This window comes from Ahaetulla prasina, chromosome 3 (assembly GCF_028640845.1).
Source record: "Ahaetulla prasina isolate Xishuangbanna chromosome 3, ASM2864084v1, whole genome shotgun sequence".
In the NCBI taxonomy this organism is placed as follows: domain Eukaryota; kingdom Metazoa; phylum Chordata; class Lepidosauria; order Squamata; family Colubridae; genus Ahaetulla; species Ahaetulla prasina.
In genome coordinates this window covers 27,585,892-27,608,243 of record NC_080541.1, presented here as the reverse complement: position 1 = coordinate 27,608,243, position 22,352 = coordinate 27,585,892, and the positions used below count along the sequence as shown (strand labels likewise).

General features: G+C 39.8%; 1 protein-coding gene across 3 annotated transcripts in view; it reads left to right on the top strand.

Annotated features, from left to right (window-relative positions):
* The window catches only part of EMC2 (ER membrane protein complex subunit 2), a 51,567-nt gene extending 29,540 nt beyond the window's left edge, over positions 1 to 22,027 (top strand). For all 3 annotated transcript variants that reach the window (XM_058175366.1, XM_058175367.1, XM_058175369.1), the window contains 6 exons: positions 561 to 646; positions 800 to 859; positions 3,494 to 3,575; positions 4,151 to 4,261; positions 6,330 to 6,434; positions 20,384 to 22,027. In XM_058175366.1, the coding sequence (XP_058031349.1) occupies positions 561 to 646; positions 800 to 859; positions 3,494 to 3,575; positions 4,151 to 4,261; positions 6,330 to 6,434; positions 20,384 to 20,470 (531 nt within the window). In that variant the 3' untranslated portion in view covers positions 20,471 to 22,027. The remainder of the gene's footprint in view (positions 1 to 560; positions 647 to 799; positions 860 to 3,493; positions 3,576 to 4,150; positions 4,262 to 6,329; positions 6,435 to 20,383) is intronic.
* The last annotated feature ends 325 nt before the right edge of the window (positions 22,028 to 22,352 follow it).

Here is a 22,352-nt window from a genome sequence, read left to right as displayed (position 1 = left end):
TTAGAATTTAAGTAGCTGTGATAACAGTTGAAATGTTCTTAGAGTTGTTACATTTCCAGGAATGGTGTGCGTAATATTGGCTACCTTTTTCCTGCGCTTATTGCAATAACTGGAGGCTGCTTCAGCAAATCCAGATTTCTGCTTTGAGATTTATGGAACGTTGCTTCCAAAAGGTTCTTTAGCACAGAAAGACAAGGAGAAATCTTGGAAACCTGAAAGTATAGCTTAGTCATCTCCAGTGACTCAGTGTGAGGCAAAACGCATAAATAGTCGGCTGAACAACTTTGGGGTTCTTCAATGGTTGTAATTATCAGAACCTGGACCATCACTTGTACAATGCATATAGTTTGAGCATATAAATCAAAACATAACGCCAAAGCAAGAAAAGCTATTTAAATCTCTCTGCAGGATGTCATCGTGTATGAATCTGTGTGAAAACTCCTGTCATGCACTTGCTCAGCGATGTAGTTTTTTGGCTATCAAAATAATAATTTGCAGAGCCAAATTACCTGTTTCTCAAAAACCCAAGCACATAATCCTTTGTCAACTTTAACCTACAGGCAGCCCGAAAACGTAAGATTGCCATTCGGAAAGCTCAGGGGAAAAACATTGAAGCCATCCGAGAGCTGAATGAGTATTTGGAACAGTGAGTGTTTTATAAGAATATGCCTTGTGTTTTGTTAATCCTAATCTCTTTTTTAATTAAAAAGGCATTTACATTTGATTTCTTCCTTTGCCTCCTTGCTGTTCATCTTATAGAATCTAATTTTAGCTCTTTTTTCCACTTTCCTTTGTTCAGATTTGTTGGGGACCAGGAAGCCTGGCATGAGTTGGCAGAGCTCTACATCAATGAACATGAGTAAGTTGCTTGCAAAGCCTAATTCATAAAGGGCCGAGAAGGGTTTGTGGGCTGTTGGGTTTTGTTTTGTTTTTTGGCATACAAAAAAGGATTGCTTTCTTAAAGTGATTATTAATTTAATTTTAATTTTATTCCAATAAAATAAATAGCACACATATTATTTTTCCCAGGGGCCATTCTTCCCCCTGTTTTATAAATAGGAAGAAAAGGTTTAAGTTTTTTATTAGAATGCATTTTTATGGACTTGTCAAGCACATTTTATTTAAGCTGATATATTTTTGGTAGCTTGGCTACAGGCATTTAATTAATTTTACCTGATGTAATTACTGATCTGCTAAATTCAGGAAATGGCATTCATGAACTGCATTTAAAATTTTATCACTCTTTGAGACTAGATACAATTTGCAACAGAGACAAATGTTTTCTAAACAATAAATAAATTGACATTAAAATAAGATTGTTGTCTTTTGGATAAATAACAGCTTGCACTCAAGAATGTTGGCACTCTTCTATTGGATCTTGAATGTTGTTGTTCACTTTTTATTGCTTTAGTGACGAGGGAAATCCCAGCATGAGCGGATTAGTGTACAGCTGTAGTTCAGTTTTTTAAAATATATGTCATTAACTCTAACCTTCATTCCAAAAGTAAATTATTGTGTTTCTTTTTTCTCTCTAGTTTTGCTTTTTTAGTCCAAATCTTATGGTGGTGTTGCTTTCCATGCATACTTCAAGGAATAAGAAAGTAATGAGAAAAGCAACTATTTTTATTGAGCTACCAAAAATAACCTTATTTTTTTAAGAACATAGCTTTTGTTGAGTAATCCATAGACCTCAATGGGTAATTTTAGTTTACATTGATTGATTGATTGATCTATTTGTTTATTTATTTATTTTTATTTATTTATTTAAATTTATACTCTGCCCATCTCACTATCAAAGCAACTTATACATTGCTCTCAGTGTATTAACAATATAAGTGCAATATATGTATAATAATTTATAATTAAGGGATTCAGAAACAAAATATTATTGTCCTATTATTAGCATCTTGCGGCGTATTTCATTAACACCTTTATTATGACATACTCTGATATGGAATATATCCTACTTTATCAGAAGCATGGATGAAACTGGCAGGTGACAATTAAAAATACACATTTATATAAATTTAATAGAAGGCATAAACTGGTATATTGATAAAATTAGAGATTAAAAGTATCCAAAAATTTGAAAAAGAAGTCAAATATTTTCACAAAATTCACAAAGAATGCAACTTCTGTGTATTTCCTTTTTGATAAAAACGTTAAAATCAGGTTTAATAAAAGAGATGATAAAAGTTACAGTTACATAAAAACATGATGGTTACATGTATTAAATTACAGATAAAGTGAACAAAAAAGGTAGCGGAAAAGGGATGCATGTGGAATTTTATGGAGGAAATGGGTTGTCAGAATAATTGGTATTCGATAGAGGGAGAATATTTGGAGCTTGGTTGAAATGAGGGGTCTTTGGTGCTTTCTGAACTTGGCTGTTTTGTAGACATTTCACTACTCAAACTAGGGAACATCAGTAGTGCACTGCTGATGTTATCTAATTTGGGTGGTGAAACGTCTGCAAGAAAGCAGCCAAGCTCAGCGAGTACCAAAGATCCCTGGAATCAGTATTTCCCATTTTTCATTGACTCCTCCCCAAACCAGATTACAATAAGTAACACAGAGAAACTTGTGAATTTTTAGGGTTCAGTAAATGCAGCACAAGGGGTTAAGGATGTGTTAAGGTATACAAATGAAATTCAGTTCTGATTACTGTAGATTATAGTTATCAAGTTGCCTTAAACAAGCAAAGGAGGCTTTTTGGTGGGTTTGTTATATTATTACGGCAGTTCCTTTGTTTGCATTTGTTTTTTAGGTGTGGTTTTATGGGATAGACTAAAGTCTGATTTTGTAATAAAAGTTGTGGATTTTGTTCTGTTTCCCCCCATCCCAAAATGTGGGTTTGGAATACATGTTTGGTAGTAAATCTGAAGCAACTAAGCATGGACTCTCTCTTGCTATCATATGTTGGAAGTCAATTGCCACAGATCTTGAAAGCTTGTAGAAGTTGGATCTTTTTTATAAAAAGCATGTGTTTGAAAGATGTCTATTTAAATCTTCAAAATACATGAGTTTACTGACATTATTGATCATATTTAGTTTACATGAATAAAGTACTATAATGAAGCATCACTTAAAACCACATTGTATATGAAAGTACTATATACCAAACAGTACTTTTCATTTTTTTTATAACTTTGAGAATTGAGAAATTTGGTACTTACAAATCTGAAAAATTACTCTTCCTTTTGCTAAACAGAACTTCCAATTGAAATCTACAGTAATATTCTGAACTGCAGATGCTCCAAGAAATAATATTTCTTTTGTGGATAAGATTTAGCGAATCCAATCCAATCTAATCTTATCCAGTTTGCAAAATCTTCCTCACAGAAATTTCTTTGTCATTTAAATTGCATTTAATACTTTCTTCTTTTGCCTGTTCTATAAAAAAATGATCTATTTTTGTTCAAATAATTTTAACATTGTTTTCATCCTGATTCTCTAATAAATACCCAAATCTTTACTTCTCTTTTGTCTTCAGTTATGCAAAGGCTGCCTTTTGTCTGGAGGAACTCATGATGACTAATCCTCACAACCACTTGTATTGCCAACAGTTTGCAGAAGTGAGTATTTTAGAATATTGGGAGCAGTTTATATTTGTCCCAAAGGAATGGTCAGTTGGCACTATCTTCATAACCTGTTTGTTTGTCCTCTCCTGTTTTAATGAGGATATATTTATAAAGTTTTTTTAAAAATAATACATTTAAATTATTTTTTTCAATCTTAAATTTTAATTAAGATTTTAATCTGTTACAATCTGTAAAAGAAAAGCCCATGAAAACATATCTTTCTTGTATATTAAACCAAACTAATATTATATATTTGTATGCAGTACAATAAAACTATTAATAACTGGAGTGAGTTTAATTAATTAAACGTAAAAATAAGAGGCAAAATGAAAACTGGTAAATACAGGTCAAAATTACTAGCTAGGTCTTCAAATGGATCCCCAACAATGCCTGAATTAAATATCTAGCATCAAATGTCTCAACTATCTCACCTGGTAAAAATTTCTTTTTAGGGAGGAAAATTGTGTAACTTTTCCATGTATGTAATAAGTGATAATTACATTGTTTTATCTTTAAAAAGATAAAGGACATCTTTAAAAAGTCTATTAAAAGAAACATTTAATTTACAGGTTAAATATACTCAAGGAGGGCTTGAGAACCTTGAGCTTTCCCGAAAATATTTTGCACAGGCATTGAAACTGAATAACCGAAACATGAGAGCATTGTTTGGTCTTTACATGGTAAGTCCAGAAAGCACTGCATTTTTGTTCAAAAAACAATTTGCCTTGTTATTTAAATTTGGAAAGGGAAGGTAGAAAAGTTGATCTTTCCCAAAGTTACTAATAGAAAAGAAGAAAGATTTTTAAGATCTATTGTGAAAAAGCCTGGATTGGCTCAGTTCTTCTCTACTAATATGTAGATTTACTTAGCATTAGCAGCATTTATATTTTATATGCATTTTGTTATTATTTGGCCAGTATCAGCATTGAACTGTGGTGATGCCGTAATCACACTATAAAATTGTTAATTTATTCTACAATACAGTATATGCAGATTTTCTGATAAATTATCGTATTTTTCGGAGTATAAGACGCACCAGAGTATAAGAGGCACCTTAGTTTTTGGGGAGGAAAATAAGAAAAAAGCTGATTGGCAGGTGGATTGGCCCCCAATCAGCTGTTCCCAGAGGTGGATTTTAGCAACAGGTTCCTTGATTGTGAGCTCTGTGCCTTGCTTTTTTTTTTTTTTTTTTGCTTTTTTTCCCCTGCCTCTGAAACTCCATTTCAGAAAAAACTATTTTCTGCCTCTGAAAACCTCCAAAACAGAACTTCAGAAAAAAAGCCTCTGAATGTCTGTCTGGGAGCTTCTTTTCTGAAGCTCTGTTTGGGGCTTTTTTTCTGAAGCTCTGTCTGGGAGCTTCTTTTCTGAAGCTCTGTTTGGAGGCTTCTTTTCTGAAGCTTCTTTCAGCCTCTGAAACCTCCATTGGAGAAGCTGCATGGTGCTACATTCGGAGTATAAGACGCACCAGATTTTCACCCTCTTTTTTGGGGGGAAAAAGGTGCGTCTTACACTCCAAAAAATACAGTAGTTTGCCTTAAACCAGTGGTAGTCAACCTGGTCCCTACCGCCCACTGATGGGCATTCCAGCTTTCATGGTGGGTGGTAGGGGTTTGGTCAATACTGAAGCACTTTCCTTTTTTTTTAATTTAATTGACTTTTTAAAAAAAAATTCATAGCATTATTTAAAAATATTTTCATTAGGTTTTCATAAAATTCCCCATGACAATTTAAATTTCTGAAAATATACTATTTGTATCGCCTGCGCGTAAGTTTAGTTCACGTTACATAAGTGAAACTAAATGGCGCTATAGTGCGACTGCAAACAAAAAAGCCTCGTCCCGTAATAGCTTCCGCATCTCCCCTCACACTACCCAGCTGTAACAGACAAGCAGAGCTGGTAGCCGCCCGCCCCCAACCCAATCCATAATGCGTGAGAGGCATGCACGGACGACGATACACGACGCATTACTGTGGAACCGGTGGGCAGTTAGAAAATTTTACTACTAACAGAGATACAAAAGTGGGCAGTAGGTATAAAAAGGTAGACTACCCCTGCCTTAAACCAATCTGTTGGAAAGATGACTTTGAATAGCTTTGACTTCCAAATGTCTTTTCAGCTATGAAACAGCTGAAATATTGCATGAATATATCTTTTCTTTAAAAAAAAACCATAAATCCTGTTGCATTGTAGTAATACAGTGGGTATAAACAGTGAAAGAGACGTATACTTGTGAAATAGATGTATAATTGTTTACAGGTTCTCCTTGACTTATCACCATAATTGGGACCGGAAATCAATCATAAATCATGTCGGTCATAAGTCAAAGCACCGATGTGATGCAAAGTAATTCAGTTGATGCTTTTAGCTCTTGTGAACCATTGTGAGTCACTTGGCAAATGAGCAACCATATAATAAATAAATACCTTTGTTTCAGAAGTTGTTCCATGATATGGGAGCTTTTCAAACTACACTGTTTTCAAAATACAAATTCAAAGAAATTCAGAAGCTATTTTTTTGTATTTTGGTCGACAAATGTACCATATCTCTGATTTTTGTCCCAACAGAATCAAAATACTTATTTATTGATTCTGAATTCTGATTTAAAAAGTATTAGTTTTTCAGCATAGATGATAGGACAAGATACCTTTCAATCCATTTGGTTACATAGTTTCACTGTAATGTTTTAACCATTTTCCATTTTAATTGTCAAAAATTGCTTCCTGATTTGTTTCTTGTTGTGCTTCTAGTCTGCCAGCCATATTGCCTCCAATACCAAGGCTAGTGCAAAAGTTAAAAAGGATAATATGAAATATGCTAGTTGGGCTGCAAACCAAATCAATAGAGCTTACCAGGTGAGTGTTTTTGTTAAACTCAATAATTTTTTTAATAATATATTAGTTTTTAAAGCTTGATGGAACAGAAAAGGAAATGATCATAAAAAAAACATTGACATGCATATTTGGGTGATGATCTATATATAATGCAGAGTTTTTAAAAACCATTCTTGCGTAATCATGAATACACAATAGAAATTATTTAATTTCTGAATATGTGAATGTTATTTTGTTACCACAGGACATACTGAAGAGGTACAAAATATCCATCCTACCTGTTTTTTAATTTTTTTCCCCTAGCATTGCATCATTAGAAATTATTTTTCCACATTTCATGAGATACAAAGCTATTTGCTAACTTTTAATGTCCTTTACTAAATGTATCCAATAGGCTTTATTAGTTTATTTGTTACATTATTGTATTTACTGTATTTATCTTTGGTCTTTTGTCTTGGGAGTGTATCCTAATCTTATCTACATCAACTCTGCAGGCAGAGAGACAATGAACTGCTCCAAATTTCACCCAGTGAGCTCCCAGTTCAGTCCATTGCCCTGATGTATTTTTGTCTTAAAGCCCTGACTAGAATCTTTGATTAACTAGATTTGTATATTTGTAAATGGAAAATAATAATTTTCATTATTATTGTGAACAAATACCTAACACTATATTGTGAACAAATACCTAACACTGTGTCCAAGCAATCAAAATAACATTTATGTATATGGAAATCACCAGATGGAGAATATAAAAATCAAATTGCCTTTATTATTGTTAAAAGGAGACAAAGGAGCACAGTTATACTATCAAAGGCATGGCCAGGTGCTGACTGTGGAAAAGATTACAAACTGTTTAGATGCAGTTTCCAAGTTAAGCTAAAGAAGAAAGCCAGTCAGTTTCCACAATATGATCTTGAACATATGCCCACCATTTTCAAGAAGAACATTGGGAATTGCTTTGAAGTCCTGAAGCTCACTAATAGAAAATTGGAGGAATGGTGGAATGAGCTTAAAGAAGCTGTGTGGGATAAACGTGAAAAGAATCTGCCAGTAGGGAAGAAGGAAAAAAAAAAGATGTAAGAACAAACTGTGGAAAATTGCAAAGAAGAGTAGACAAGAAAGACAAAAACCTCAAAAAAGGACTTAAAGAATTTAAAACAGTTCTTAGAAGAGACAAGATCCATTATGATAACAACATCTGTAAAGGCATTGATGATACCGATAAAAGAAAATATTTGAAGATGGAAACAGACCTAGAAAAATAAGGAAAGGCTTTATAAAGAACTCTGAACTCAGAAGGGGGTTGCAACTTGAATTGGTAGGGTAAAGCACACTAATAGATACCGTATTTTTCATAGTATAAGATGCACCTCCCCCCCCCCAAAAAAAAGTGGGTGAACATTTAGGTGTGTCTTATAGACCGAAATTGGGCATTTTTGGCCTCCCAAACCCTCCATGCGTTGCGTTTTTGACCTCCCCAGCACCTGCAGTGCTCCGCATGGCCCGTTTTCGCCAAAAATGTCCCCAATTTTGGGCTCCCAAGACCTCTGTGCATCACATTTTTACCCTCCGAGGCCCCCAGAAGCACTCTACAGTGCTCCACATAGCCTGTTTTTGCCAAAAACGAACTCATTTTTGGGCTCCCAAGCTCTCCCTGTGTTACGTTTTCGCCCTTCCTGGTCCCTAGAAATACTTTGCAGGTCAAAATTGGGCATGTTTTTGGTGAAATCAGGCCCGTTTGGGGTGAAAACGCACCATGTGGAGCACTGCAGGGTGTTTCTGGGGGCCTGGGAGGGCGAAAATCTGATGTGCGGAAGCCAAAAACTATTTTTTTCCTCCTGTGCATCTTATAGTCCAGTGTGTCTTATAGTCTGAAAAATACGGTAGATAGTAACCAATTCAAAGGAGCTCAAATAAAGGTGAAAGCAGTGTACTGTAATACTGTACAGTAGATATGTCAACATCCCAAATATATTAGAAGATGTTCCCTTCTTATAAGAATCTTTGCTACTAGCAGTTAAAGTTAGATCAGCACTGCAGTCATCACCACTACCTTCAGAAATATGGCAAGCAACAGAAGAACCAGTGAAATTTCTAAGCAAGCTATGTTAGCTTATCTGGAGAACAACAAAGTGGCCAATAAATTGAAGAAAGTCAATTTACATTCAAATACCAAAAAACAGAAGACTTAATGGGGTGTGCAAACTATTGTACAATATTTGTAACTTCACAGGCTGGCTAAATAGTGCTTAGTATCATCCAACACAGATTACAGCCTTACATAGAAAAAGATACTAGATATTCAAGCTGATTTTAGAAAAGGTGGAGGAAAACATTGCTGATGCATGTTAGATTGAGAAAGCCAAATGATACCAAAAAGAAGTCATTATGTGTGCTTCATTGATTATCGAAAGGCATTCAACTGTGTAAATCACATCAGTCTATAAAAAGTGATCACAAAAAATGGGAATTCTAGAATATCTCATTGTTCTCATGAGCAATTTATATATAGGCCAGTAAGCCATAGTAAGGACAGAACATGGCAAAACAGCCTGGCTTCAGGTTAGCAAAGGAATATAACAAACCTGTGTACTTTCCCCCTATTTATTCAACCTTTTTTCTGAAAGTATATTAAACAAAACTGGATTGGAAGAAGATGTGGAAATTGGAAAAAGAAACAATAATCTACATCAAGTTCAGTCAGAACGGAAGAAACTTCTAGGATGAGAAGTAAAACACCCAAACAGGCAAAAACAAAGGAAATCCTGTTGCGTTTTAAAAAAGAACCCTTGGAACCACAGACTAGCACTTGATAGAACAGCCATGAGTCATTGGAAAAGATATTTCCAGTGATGTGATGTGTCTACATCTACCAAGATCAGAATTGTTCAAGCTGTGGTATTTTCTGTAACACTCAGTGGAAGTGACGGTTGGACTTTAAAGAAGCAAGATAGGAAGAGTATTGACGCCTTTGAATTTTCATGTTGGAGAGGACTTCTAAGAATTCTGTGAACAGACAAAAATAAATAAATAAAATAAATGGATCATCAAACAAATCAATCCAGAGGTCTCACTCCGGACTCAAATGATCAGGCTCAAATTATCCTACTTTGAAGGCATTATGTGAAGACAAAGTTCTCTGGAGAAGACTCCAATTCTGAGAAAGGGAAAAGAAAGAGAAGAAGAGGACAAACAACAAAATAAATGGATGCAGGTACAGTTTGTCATTGAGAAAATCTTTATAGTAATTGGGAATTGACAACAACTTAATAGCACATAATAAATTGTGAATAATGCATGGAATGCTTGTTTGGTTGATTTGTAATGCCGCCTAGTTGTTGAGTATGTGAAGATGATTACAGTCCAGCATTCTTGGTTTTGAGCATCTTAGTATCAATATTTTGCACCCTGTACACAGTATTTCTTCATATTGAAAAAATATGTGCCGCGGTGGCACAGTGGTTAGAGTCCAGTATTGCAGGCTACTTCTGCTGACTGCCAGCTGCCTGCAATTTGGCAGTTCAAATCTCACCAAGCTCAAGGTTGACTCAACTCAGCTTTCCATCCTTCCGAGGTGGGTAAAATGAGGACCCAAATTGTTGGGGGCAATATGCTGACTCTGTAAACCTTAGAGAGGGCTGTAAAGCACTATAAAGGGGTATATAAGTCTTAGTGCTATTGCTATATTGCTACAAATATCTTCAATGGTTGGCATTAGTTGGAAAGGTAAGAAGATTATCATCGTTTATAAAATAGCCTACTGCTTTGGGCTAATTGGTCCATTCTTAATCATTGACAATGGATGCTCTGATTTTATGTTAATAAAGGTTAAATGCTAAGCACATAATTTCATAAAATGAAAATCAGTTTCCTTAGTGATAAAAGGTATCTTTATGAAACTGACATTAAAATAATATCAGCAATTTGTAAACCTGCTGCTAAAATTCAGTTCTGTAGATACTAAGAGTTCCTTATACTTTTAGTTTATTTCTAAATTAAGCAGTATAAATTATAAAATGCAGTTTATGTTTTCTAACTTTATGGTTCAGTTCCAAAGCTATTGGGAAGTTACGTTGGAAGTGAATCAAAATTATCATTAACTGGCTCCTCTTTCAGTTGATACTTAACAGAACAGTTGCATTGTTACTCAACTAAAACATATTTAAAACAAATGTCAGCATTTCTTTGTGACTTCATGTATTTATGATATATTGCATACTTCAGCTGTATTTTAACTGAAAAGTGACAGATACCATATCTAGCTAAAAACTGCAAGGGGAATTTAAATACGTGGGATAAAATTACATAAATGAGAGATTGGCCTGAATATCAAGTTTACACCCTACCCTTATAAAAGATGCCATAAAAAAAAACCTGCTGAACAAATACCAAACTCTGCTTGACCTGAGTGCACCATGTGATTTGCCTTGTCCATATGTATTTAAAGCTACTAAAAACCTAAAAACCCAGCAAATGGACTGAGAATGTAGGTATTGTTTCTTTGAAACTTCTCTGTTGCTAAAGGTTGCCACCTTGTGAGCAGAACAAAGAAGTGTTCCTGTTTTCCCCCTTTTTTAAGTAAGGAGGATTGAACAAGAACTGAAATTTTAAGGAAGTAAATAAATCTACCGATAATAGGTTAGATTTGAATCATTCATGTATGCACAGAAAAATGGGTGCAGGGATTTTTCCATGCAGCTGCTGCCAGGATTCAAAAATTGACTTGATGACACAAAAAATTGTAAAAGACGAGTCTCGTCATTACATTACAGCAAAAGTTTTATATAATTAAGTGATATTAACATAGCTCAGCGGTTCGAATCCCTAGTGCTGCCGTGTAATGGGGTGAGCTTCTGCCAACCTAGCAGTTTCGAAAGCACGTAAAAATGCAAGTAGAAAAAATAGGGACCATCTTGGTGGGAAGGTAACAGCGTTCCATGCGCCTTTGGCGTTGAGTCATGCTGGCCACATGACCACGGAGACGTCTTCAGACAGTGCTGGCTCTTCGGCTTTGAAACAGAGATGAGCACCGCCCCCTAGAGACGGGAACGACTAGCACATATGTGCGAGAGGAACCTTTCTTTACCTTTACCTTTAACATGGTCATAGCACCACTAAAATAGGATGAGATGTTGAAATATGTAAATCTACAGTGGATTTTTTTGTTTTTATTTTGCTTTCTATAACTACTCTGTGACTTGGTTAACTATACATTTAAATTCCAAGTACATTTTTTATCCTTCACTGTATTAATTTATTAATACATACATTAAAATTTATGTTTAAAAATTTGCATTGCCTTTTTCTGTTGAGCTGGAACCAATTACCGTATTTTTCCATAGAAATATCATTTTGAACAGTGCATGTTTGAATAATCCAATCATTTCATAGGATTCGTTAATTGCACTAATCGGGACCTACCTGTACATTATAAAATATAGGTAGTCTTCAGCTTACAACCAGAATAGGGACTGGAAAATTCACCAGTAAGTAGTACAGACGTTAGGCGAGACATCATGGGACCATATCCAATTTTACTATCCTTTTTCAATTGGCCATGAAGTGAGACCTGCAACCTGAGACCTCCTTCCAGCTTCCTTATTGACTTTACTTGTTGGAAGCTTGCTGGGAAAATCAGAAATGATGTTCCTATTACCACCGGATACTGCAGTTGGCAGAAATCCAGGCTGGTGGCTAAGCACTGGGCTCATGATGTGACCACAGGGACACTGCAATAGTCACAAGTGTGGGGGCCACTTTTAAGTTGCTTCTTTCCAGCACCATCATAACTTCAAACAGTCACTAGACCAGGGGTGTCAAACTCGAGGCTTGGGGGCGGATCCAGCTTGTGGGGTGCTTAGATCTGGCCTGTGGGGCCTCCCTGGAAAAAGTGAAGGATTGGCCCACACCACAACACACGGTGTCTCTGCCAGCAAAAATGGAGCAGTCCTCCCGAGCTCCGTTTTTGCTGTCAGAGGCTTGCAGGAGGCTGTTGCAGCTGAAAATGGAGCCTGGGAGCCCCTTTTCTCCGTATTGGTGAAGACAGCGGCCAGGATGGGTGATGCTCTCCGTTCAGATTGGTGGACTGAGCCTGACAAAGTTGTTAAGTCCCGCCTCTGTTGCCGGGGAACCCAGCTTTTGGCTCAGTCCGTCAGTCTGGACTGACACGTCAAGAGTTTCTCTTCATTCTAACTAATATTTTCACCAATATTCCGGTTTGACTTTGGACTGTATTCGATCTATTCTCTGGACTTGTGATTGTATCTTTGGACTTGTGAGTTTTATTTTTATTTTATTTTTATTTTTTGGTTTGTCAAAGTCCCCGCAGGTGACAATATTTGTTGCCCTGGGCTGGGGCCCCGCAGCTGACAGGAAGGTTCTTTTACTAAAGAACCTTTTCCCATTGTTTTCCCCCTGACAGAAACTGGTGGGAAGCTTAACGATCCAAGGATTAAAGCCGCGGGGGGGCGGTGGAGTTTTCACGCTCCCACGGCCGGAGGGAAGCTGCTTGCCTTTCTTTTAAGTTTTGACAGTTGTGTATTGGCAGCGCAGAGCGGCTAGCACGGTTTCTGCTCGGAGGAGTTTAGCAGAGCTATTTTAGGCTTCCTCGTCTTTTCTAGTGTTGCCTTTCACTGGCAACACTTTCCTCCTTTTTCTGGCCGTGATCGCCGGAATTGGCCAGCAAGCCGGCGCTATTTTCCTTGCAGCTCGCGCTCTTTTCCTTTTCATGGCGCCATTTTCAAACGGCTGCAATTTTCGCGCCTATTTTTTTCACATCGGCTGAGCCAATTTCACAGGAACGCTGAGTTCCGACCTTAGCAGGCATTTTTACTTCACAAGTTGGCTACGTTGTTTATAGCCTGCAATTGCACTCCCCATTATTGTGGCAACAGCCTTTCAGTACTTAGCTGCAATTTACAAATACTTTCAGCTAATTAATTGCCTGGAGTGGGCTGCCTGCTAATAGGAGCGCTGAGCTCCAACCTTTCAAGCATAAGGAGAGGAAAACTTGCCTACTTGCCATTCAAGACTAACCATATATTAAGCTCTTCCTGCCTTAATTACATTGTCCCTTTATTTGGCCATCCTGCTTTATAGTTCAAGCATGCCCAAAGCCTTAAGTAAATCTAGGAGAGCTAATGACTCTGACTCTCCCAGCAGGGAGATACCATCTATGCAGGAGCGTGACCCAGCACTGCCAGCTGACCGCATATACAGCGCCCACTATTAAGCCAAGACCAAGTAAATCTGGTTCGAGGGCTGTCAGTAGACATGAAAACAGCGATCTTGCCCTGCGCAAAATCTGTGATAAGGCAGCATCTAAATCCTCTGCTCAGGTTCGTTCCTCCAATCAGGGTCACGCCCAACTGGTTCCCCCAGCACCGTATCTATTGATCAGGTGTCGTTGCAAGGTGATCTTTTACCAATATCTATTGCTAATCTCTGGGGTGGAGCCTCTAATTTGCCTGCTGAACAGCCAATTAGTGGCGACAATTTACTGGAACCAGAGGCAGTAAGAAGGGAGCTCGATCCAGTGGCTCTTACCACTAACCAAACTGTGGGCATTTCTGCTCCCTCCTCTGGCGACATACAAGCCATGATTGCCCAAGCTATTCAACAAGGCATTCAAGCGGGCCTTCGCCACTCCTCCAGAGTTACCTCAGACCGCTCTGCAGCTTCTAACCGACATCTTGATCAGGGGGAGGATGACTCTCACTCCTATGATGACCCGGATTCCCCCAATGATTCTATTCTTACTGAGCCTTCTGCATTGGAGGAAACTGACCGCCGTGCGATGGACCTCTCTGACGATGAGGGTATGGCCCCTGACCAGCCGGCATTTACAGGCCTTTTTCCGCCTAATTTATTTAAATCTCTGCTCTTCAAGGCCATAAAGGTGACTCAACTTCATGCACCAGCGGCGAGGTATCATCCATTCCATCGCAGGGGCCCGCTGCTTCTCTATTTTCCGAACCTGATCGAGCCTTGGACACTATTCCGCCCCTCGCCTTTTGTGGACGTTGTTAAGAGACAGTGGTCGCTCCAACCTCACCCCCACTCCCTTCGTCAACAGACCGACGTCACTTCAACGTGGCATCTGACTTGGCTTCTTTGATGCAACCACCTACGGTTGACGCCCCAATAGTGGCCTCTTTCGCAGTTTCTGCTATACCTGGACACCCTGAAGAGGCCTTGCGTCCTGATGACCGGCGCACGGATCAAGTGTTACAACGAGCTCACCAAGGGGCCGCTTGGGCCATTCGGTCTGCGGCCACTGCATCCTTTTTCAATAGGGCCACTTTGCTCTGGCTCAAGGAGCTACAAGAGAAATTGCCACCGGACGATATCAGAATCCAACAGGACCTCAACAAGGTCGTGGCAGCCATACAATTCTCAGCGGATGCCACTTTACATTCCGCCAGGTTTGCCTCTCGAACCATGTCGCCTGCAGTTGCTGCTCGCCGCATGATCTGGCTACGAATTGGCAAGCGGACACCCGCCATAAGTGGCGCTGGCATCCACCCCTTTGGGGAAAAGTTGTTCGGGATGGTTTGGAGCCACTGCTAATAGAAACCAAAGACAAAAGAAAGATTTTGCCATCGGTCCAGCGCCGAGGGAGTCTCGATTCACTCCACTTTCTAATCGCCTTCCGCTCGGGATCCGACTGGGGCTGGATATTCCGCTTTCAGGGATCATATGTTTCTAGGCAACGGGGTCACACGACAGGTCCTTTCGCGGTAGACCGATATGAATAGACGGCCCTTTCGAGGGGGAGGAAGCCGTCCTATCCGACGCCGACGTTAACTGCCATAGTAGTTCGCCCATTGGCGGCAGATTAACTCTTTATGCCGACCATTGGGACGAGACTACATCTGACTGCTGGGTCAGGGATACGGTCAGATCTGGTTTATCATTGGAATTTCTTTCTTCTCCCCCACAATTCTTCATTCGCTGCCCGGTTTCTAGAGACGTAACAAAAAAGATCCTCATGGAGGCTGCTATTCAACACCTTCTACTCATAAACGCTATTCAGAAGGTACCACAGGACCAACATGGCCTAGGATTCTATTCTCTTCTGTTTCTTGTTCCCAAATCATCTGGTGGGTGGAGACCTATCCTCGACCTTAAACGCTTTGAACCAATACATAGTCTATAGAAGGTTCAAAATGCAGTCTTTACAATCTATTCTAGACGGCGCCAGGAAGGGCGACTTCCTCACTTCAATAGATATTACTGAGGCGCATTTGCATGTCCCTATTCGCCCGCTCATAGACAGTTTTTACGGTTTTGTTATGCAGGGGTGCATTACCAGTATTCGGCCTTGCCTTTCGGGCTGTCTTCAGCTCCGAGGTGTTTCACTAAACTGCTGGCTGCGTTGGCGGCCTCCCTCCGATCCCAAGCAATTCGTCTTCAGTGTTACCTGGACGACATTCTTATTTTGTCAACCTCGGTTCAGGGGGCCCTTAGGGATTTGCGTATAACACTGCACTGTTTGGCAGATCACGGGTTTACTGTCAATAGAGAAAAGAGTCAGTTGACTCCGGTAACCCGTATACTTCATTTGGGGGCGGTGATTGATTCTATTGAGGGCAGGGTATATCTCTCCCAGGAGCGTCAGAATAGTTTGTGGGAGCTTGCCTGCAAGGTACAACGGGAGCGTAAGGTTTCTCTCTTTCTACTCTCCCAACTCCTAGGGAAGATGATTTCTTCCATTTCTATCACCCCTTGGGCCAGGCTGCACGCTAGGGACCTTCAGTGGTTTCTTTTGCCATTCCAGAAGGCAGACAGAGGGTCATCTTCGACCAAGGTCTGGGTTCCACAGGATGTCCTCAGATCTCTCAACTGGTGGCGGTCGCCGGCTCTGACCAAGAGGGTTCTTTCATGCTCCACAACGCTTGGTGGTAATGACAGATGCCAGTCTCTCTGGCTGGGGAGCCCACTTCGAGTCGGACTTGGCGCAGGGCACGTGGATGGCCCATGATCTACGGCACAACATCAATTGGCTAGAACTTCGAGCCGTGTACCTAGCCCTCCGTCGATTTCAACAAACAGTATCGGGCGAGCATGTGCTCAGAGACAACATTGCCACAAAGGCGCACATAAATCGCCAAGGGGGCACCAAGTCCCGATCCTTAATGAGGGAAGCCATGAGATTGGGTCTTTGGGCAGAACGCCACCTTCAGTCACTAATGGCGGAACACATATCCGAAACTGCCAATGTGCAGGCGGACTGGTTGAGTCGCCAGACCATCGACCCCTCGGAATGGCGTCTACACCCAGCGCTTTTCCGGACCCTGACGGCACGCTTTGGCATTCCGACAGTGGATCTCTTTGCGACTCACTTAAACGCTCAACTCCCGCGCTTTTACACACGGTTTCCATCTCCCCGAGCAGAAGGCGTCGATGCCATTCGCAGCCCGTGGCCGACGGGTCTGCTCTACGCCTTCCCACCCATCCCTCTCCTAGCGAAGGTGGTACGCAAGGTGGTGGACGAACGGGCGGAGATCATCCTTCTAGCACCTCATTGGCCACGGAGGTCATGGTTCGCCGATCTGGTGTCTCTGTCGATAGCTCCTCCCTGGCGGATACCTCCAACCGTCGATTCTCTCAGCCAGGGGGCAGTGGTTCATCCGGATCCACACTGGATACAACTGACCGCTTGGCGATTGAGCGGCGCACTTTGAGACGGGACAACATCTCACTAGGCGCAATCCGAACTATTCAGGCTTCTCATAGACCTTCCACTCAACGGATTTATTCTGCCACTTGGCGGGCTTTCTGCTCTTGGAGTAGCCGTGTTGGAATCCTACCTCTTCGGGCCTCGGTGTCGCATGTTGTGAACTTCTTACAGGATGGTTTGGAATGGGGGCTTTCCCCTAATACTCTACGGAGACAGGTGGCGGCACTCGCTACTGTGTTGACTCCTAAGAATCTCTCTTCCTTGACACAGGAGCGAATCATTCAGCGCTTCTTGAGGGGAGCCACTAACCTGTGCCCTCCTGTATTGCATAGGTATCCCACCTGGGACCTGGCTGTTGTTTTGAATTCGCCACAGGACCACCTTATGAGCCGCTATGGAGACCAGTTTACGCTTGTTGTCTTGTAAAGTTGCCTTCTTGGTTGCGATCACGTCCGCGCAGAATTTCGGAACTGGCGGCTCTTTCTGTCCGGAGCGACCTTTGCGTGTTTCACGTGGACCGTGTTGTCCTGCCTAGATCCGCCTTTGTACCTAAGCTAAACACATCTTTTCACAGAATGCAGGAGGTGGTGTTGCCTGATTTTGTCCACATCCTCGCACCCATCTGAGCGCCGCTGGCATTCGCTGGACGCTCGCCGGGCACTACGTATCTATCTGAAACGGACAGCTGACATTCGTGAGGACGGAGTCTTTGTTTGTCTCCTTTAATCCTCTTTCCTTAGGTACTAAGGTGACGTCTTCGACCATTGGCAGGTGGATACGGCAGACAATCGCTAAGGCCTATGATTTACAATCCCACTCAAGGCCCGACCATGTGACGGCTCATTCAACCCGTAGTGCGGCGACTTGGGCTTGGGCTACGAGGCGCCATTGCAGGAGATCTGCAGGGCGGCTACATGGACTAATCCTTCGTCCTTTGTCAAGCATTACAAGCTGGATAAGTTTGCTTCTTCGGAGGCGGCCTTTGGCCGTAGGGTCCTGCAGCAAGTGGTTATCAGGGGAGAGCCATCAGATCAGCCAGAGACCCACCCGTAGTGGGGACATGGGGACTTTGGTATGTCCCATCTGGCCGCTGTCTTCACCAATACGGAGAAGGGCATTGGTTCTTACCTGAGATGCACCTTCTCGCTCGGTGAAGACGCCGGCCAGTCCCACCCTTTTCCTTGTCTGATCTGTCTCTTGCCTTTCTCCTACTTACCTTTTTTTCTCGACGTGTCGAGTCTGATTCATCGTCTTCGCCAAAAGCTGGGTTCCCCGGCAACAGAGGCGGGACTTAACAACTTTGTCAGGCTCAGTCCACCAATCTGAACGGAGAGCATCACCCATCCTGGCCGCTGTCTTCACCGAACGAGAAGGTGCATCTCAGGTAAGAACCAATGCCCCTTCTCTGGCAGAGTGCTTGGGCCACCATAGGCATCCTCAACATGAATGATGGTGAGCTGGCCAGGCCCACCCTGGCCACGCCTCTCCTCCAAGGTCAAACACAACCCTGATGTGGCCCTCAGTGAAATCGAGTTTGACACCCCTGCCCTAGACGAATGGTTGAACTGAACATACTACCTTTGGTAAGGCAGTATAATCTATTTTACAGTACCAATTGCTGTAAAATGAGCAGGGTGTATCTTTTTACCCTCAAATCTTGCTTCTTGGCCTCTTAAAAATACTTTATTAGCTATTGCATAGTAGAATGTTGGATTCTATAACCCTTGATCAGATTGTACAGGATTACTCTTACACTCATGAAAAGTTGATAATAATGGGCTGTTTTGCCAATGTTTCCTGTAATTTAATGAGATGTCGGAGCATTCTCAGATGTGTCTTTGTAGCCATATGGTATAGATTTAAAGCACACACAAACATCTCACCTAAAGAGCATGCCAAATTACAGAATTTATATAATTTAGAGGCATGTCTTCACCAGCCGTATATACTATTGGTATAGCTGTATGAGAGAAAAAGTATAGTTACAGTGGTGTAATTAAACATAATGTAATAAACTAAAATACAGCTGGGTAAATTATATCGAAGATTTCTGTGTCTGTTTGTGTAGCACCAGAATAAAATGTAGCATATTATTATTTCAATCATGCCAATGCCATTCAATGGACCTTTTTAATACCTTATATTTCTTTTAATGTATTTAAAGATAGAATAAATTAAAGATTTCTGAATGCATTTTGGCAGTCAGCTTTATTTTCCCTTAAACTGATCTAGGATCTAGTCAATTTCTGAAGCGAGTAGAGAGGGCTATTGCAATGTAACCTTTTGGTTTCCTCTTATTTTCTTTGAAATCTTAGGCTATAGAATCAAGATTCCTCAAGTTTAAAAAATATTCAGAAGGTCAAAAGCGGATTAATAGTTTAATTTTGTTTCAAATGTAATATTACCTTTTGTCAATGGTTAATGAGATGTTTAATAAATTAATTACGAGAAAACAAACATACCAATCAGAAAGTCTATTATTCAGGGCAACTTTAATTAAAGAAATACACACACACACACACACACACACACACACACTTATTAACATATGAGAATATATTATATTACACACGCACTTATTAACATATGAGAATATATTACAGTTACATAGATAAAATAAAATTCATCCATTCTCAGAAAATTGGGAGAGTAAAGTATGAATGCTATGATCACAGTCAATTTCTTGCCTGTTTTTTTACTGCCCCACTCCTCACTCTGGTAATCATTTTAAAATGTTTAAACAGTTTTAAATGTAAGTAAAAGGTAAATGTTCCCCTCGCACATATGTGCTAGTCGTTCCCAACTCTAGCAGGCGGTGCTCATCTCCCGTTTCAAAGCCAAAGAGCCAGCGCTGTCCAAAGACATCTCTGTGGTCAAGTGGCCTCCATAACTAAACGCCAAAGGCGCACAAATGCTGTTACCTTCCCACCAAAGGTGGTCCCTATTTTTCAATTTGCATTTTTTATGTGATTTCGAACTGCTTGGTGGGCAGAAGCTGGGACAAGTAATGGGAGCTCACCGTTACAGCACTAGGGATTTGAACCGCTAAACTGCCGACCTTTCGACTGACAAGCTCAGTGTCTTAGCCACTGAGCCACCACATCCCTTTTTAAATGTAGAGCTTAACATTTATTCCTTTATAATCAAATTTTGCTGAAGTATATTTCAAATGAATTTTAAATAAATAACTAAGCTTTTTGTAATTATTGAAACCTGTTGAAACTTTGACTATTGTACTTTATTTGCACGTGTTTTTTAAAATCTACTTTCTTGCTTTTGTTTTGCATAGTATGCTGGCCGTAGTAAGAAAGAGACCAAGTATTCACTGAAAGCTGTAGAAGACATGTTGGAGGCCCTACAGATCACTCAGTCATAAAGCTTAAGAAGGATAATCGATGATGATAGATCTTTTTCTCCAGCTCCATAACTGAAATTTTGTCCTCACAGACTTAAAAGTTAATTTTAAATGCCTCAATTATGTTAACAGTGGTTTCATGTCAGTAAAAGCTGCTACCTTGAATGATATGTTTTATAAAAAATATAAGATTTCTATTTATTGCTTCTATGATGAAAAGTCACTGCAGCTAATAAAGAGTAAATTCAATTGAACATTAGTCTCTTCAGACCTGGTAGAGCAAATGTTTAAGCCATAACTTTATGTAAAAAACAAGTGATAATGCAGGATTATTTATTGCACTTGTGGAAATCTACAAGACTTGTGCAAAACAGGAATCGCCTATGGAACATGAACTATGGATCAGACTTAAAAGTTCACCACAATGATCAAGTAATATTCAGCTGGATATGTTGTATTGCACAATAATATTAATATGACTGCAGCACTGATTCATAAAATAGTAGAAAAATAGTAAGTGAACTTTATGGATTAAGTACCACCTTTAAGTGAAGCCTTATTGGTAGAATTACTTTCATGCTGCTTGATTCTAACCTGTACTTGAAATGGCTCCTCCATTTGTTTAGATAAATGAAGACAATTTTTTTAAAAATATAAAGCTCATTTATTAAGCTTGCATGCCACCCAATTCACAGCAATCAAAAGAAATTACAATAAAATTAATTAAAGATAAAAGATGGCAAGAGGCGAGAACAAAATGGAATTCATGCCAAACTGGCTTTAGTAGGCACTTTGCCTACTTGGGTTCTCTTCAAAATTGACCGGTTCTAGAGATTTTATTATGCTCCTATCTGAAAATATATAGAAAAATATACTCAAGGGGATGGTCAGACATTGAATTTCTTTCATGCCCTTACTAATGGATTCCCACTTTACAGCAAATTGTGTTTATTATTGATTCTGTTGCTGGCCTTTCAGTGTAGAAGGGCTTTAGGGAGAATAAGTAATGCTTTCTTTTCATTTGGAACTTTTCAAATATTGTGAAAAAGCATTTGTTTCCTTTCAGATTTTCTGAATTTGTGCATAACTTAAATATGCTTTCTATGGAGGGAGAAAAAGGGAGTTGTATGCAACGTGCTGGTGTGGAAAAGTAATTACTGCCTTAAATTCATAACTATTTAGCTGCAATAACTACAACCACCCTTTTCCTATAACTTGCTTGCTGCGTAGGAATTTTTGCCCATTCCTCCACAGCAAACAGCTTTACTTCATTTTTTAAAAAATGCCTTTGTGCTTTCTCCACATTCTTTGTCCAAATGCCAATTTCCATGCAATAGGAACGTAGTTCAAAAGAATGACTATCTGAGAATGTCTCAAAATTGAGTTATCTCAAAATTGAGTTAATACACATAATAAGTTCCAAAATGGATCTGTTGTAGGACACTGCAAGCAGCTGTTTAAATGGAATAGTCTCATTGCATCTCTTAACTTGACGATTCTGTCACTCAAGTCTTTCCTGTGTAAATCCAGTGAATATGAAATGCTATTTTTGATTGAATAAATCTAAGATGTATTGAAGTGTTTGATATTGAATACCATCAATCCAGGCAAAGTAGGGATCTCTTAAGTCTTTATTCCATTCAGTCAGTGTGCATATCACATGTATGAACATAATTGATCAAAAGTAATTATGGGATGCTTGATTGTAAAATTCAATAATTACTTGTAGCAAGCTAGGTATTTTCCAAGGATGGAACTGGAACTCAGTTCAAAATACAGTTTTTTAAAAAAGGATTATTGTTTCATAGGGCCATTCAGTCATAAAAAATACTACATTGAACATATCCCAGGGTCTGGGGGTGAATTCTTGTCAAGGTTCAAAAACACACATTTCCAAGTATGT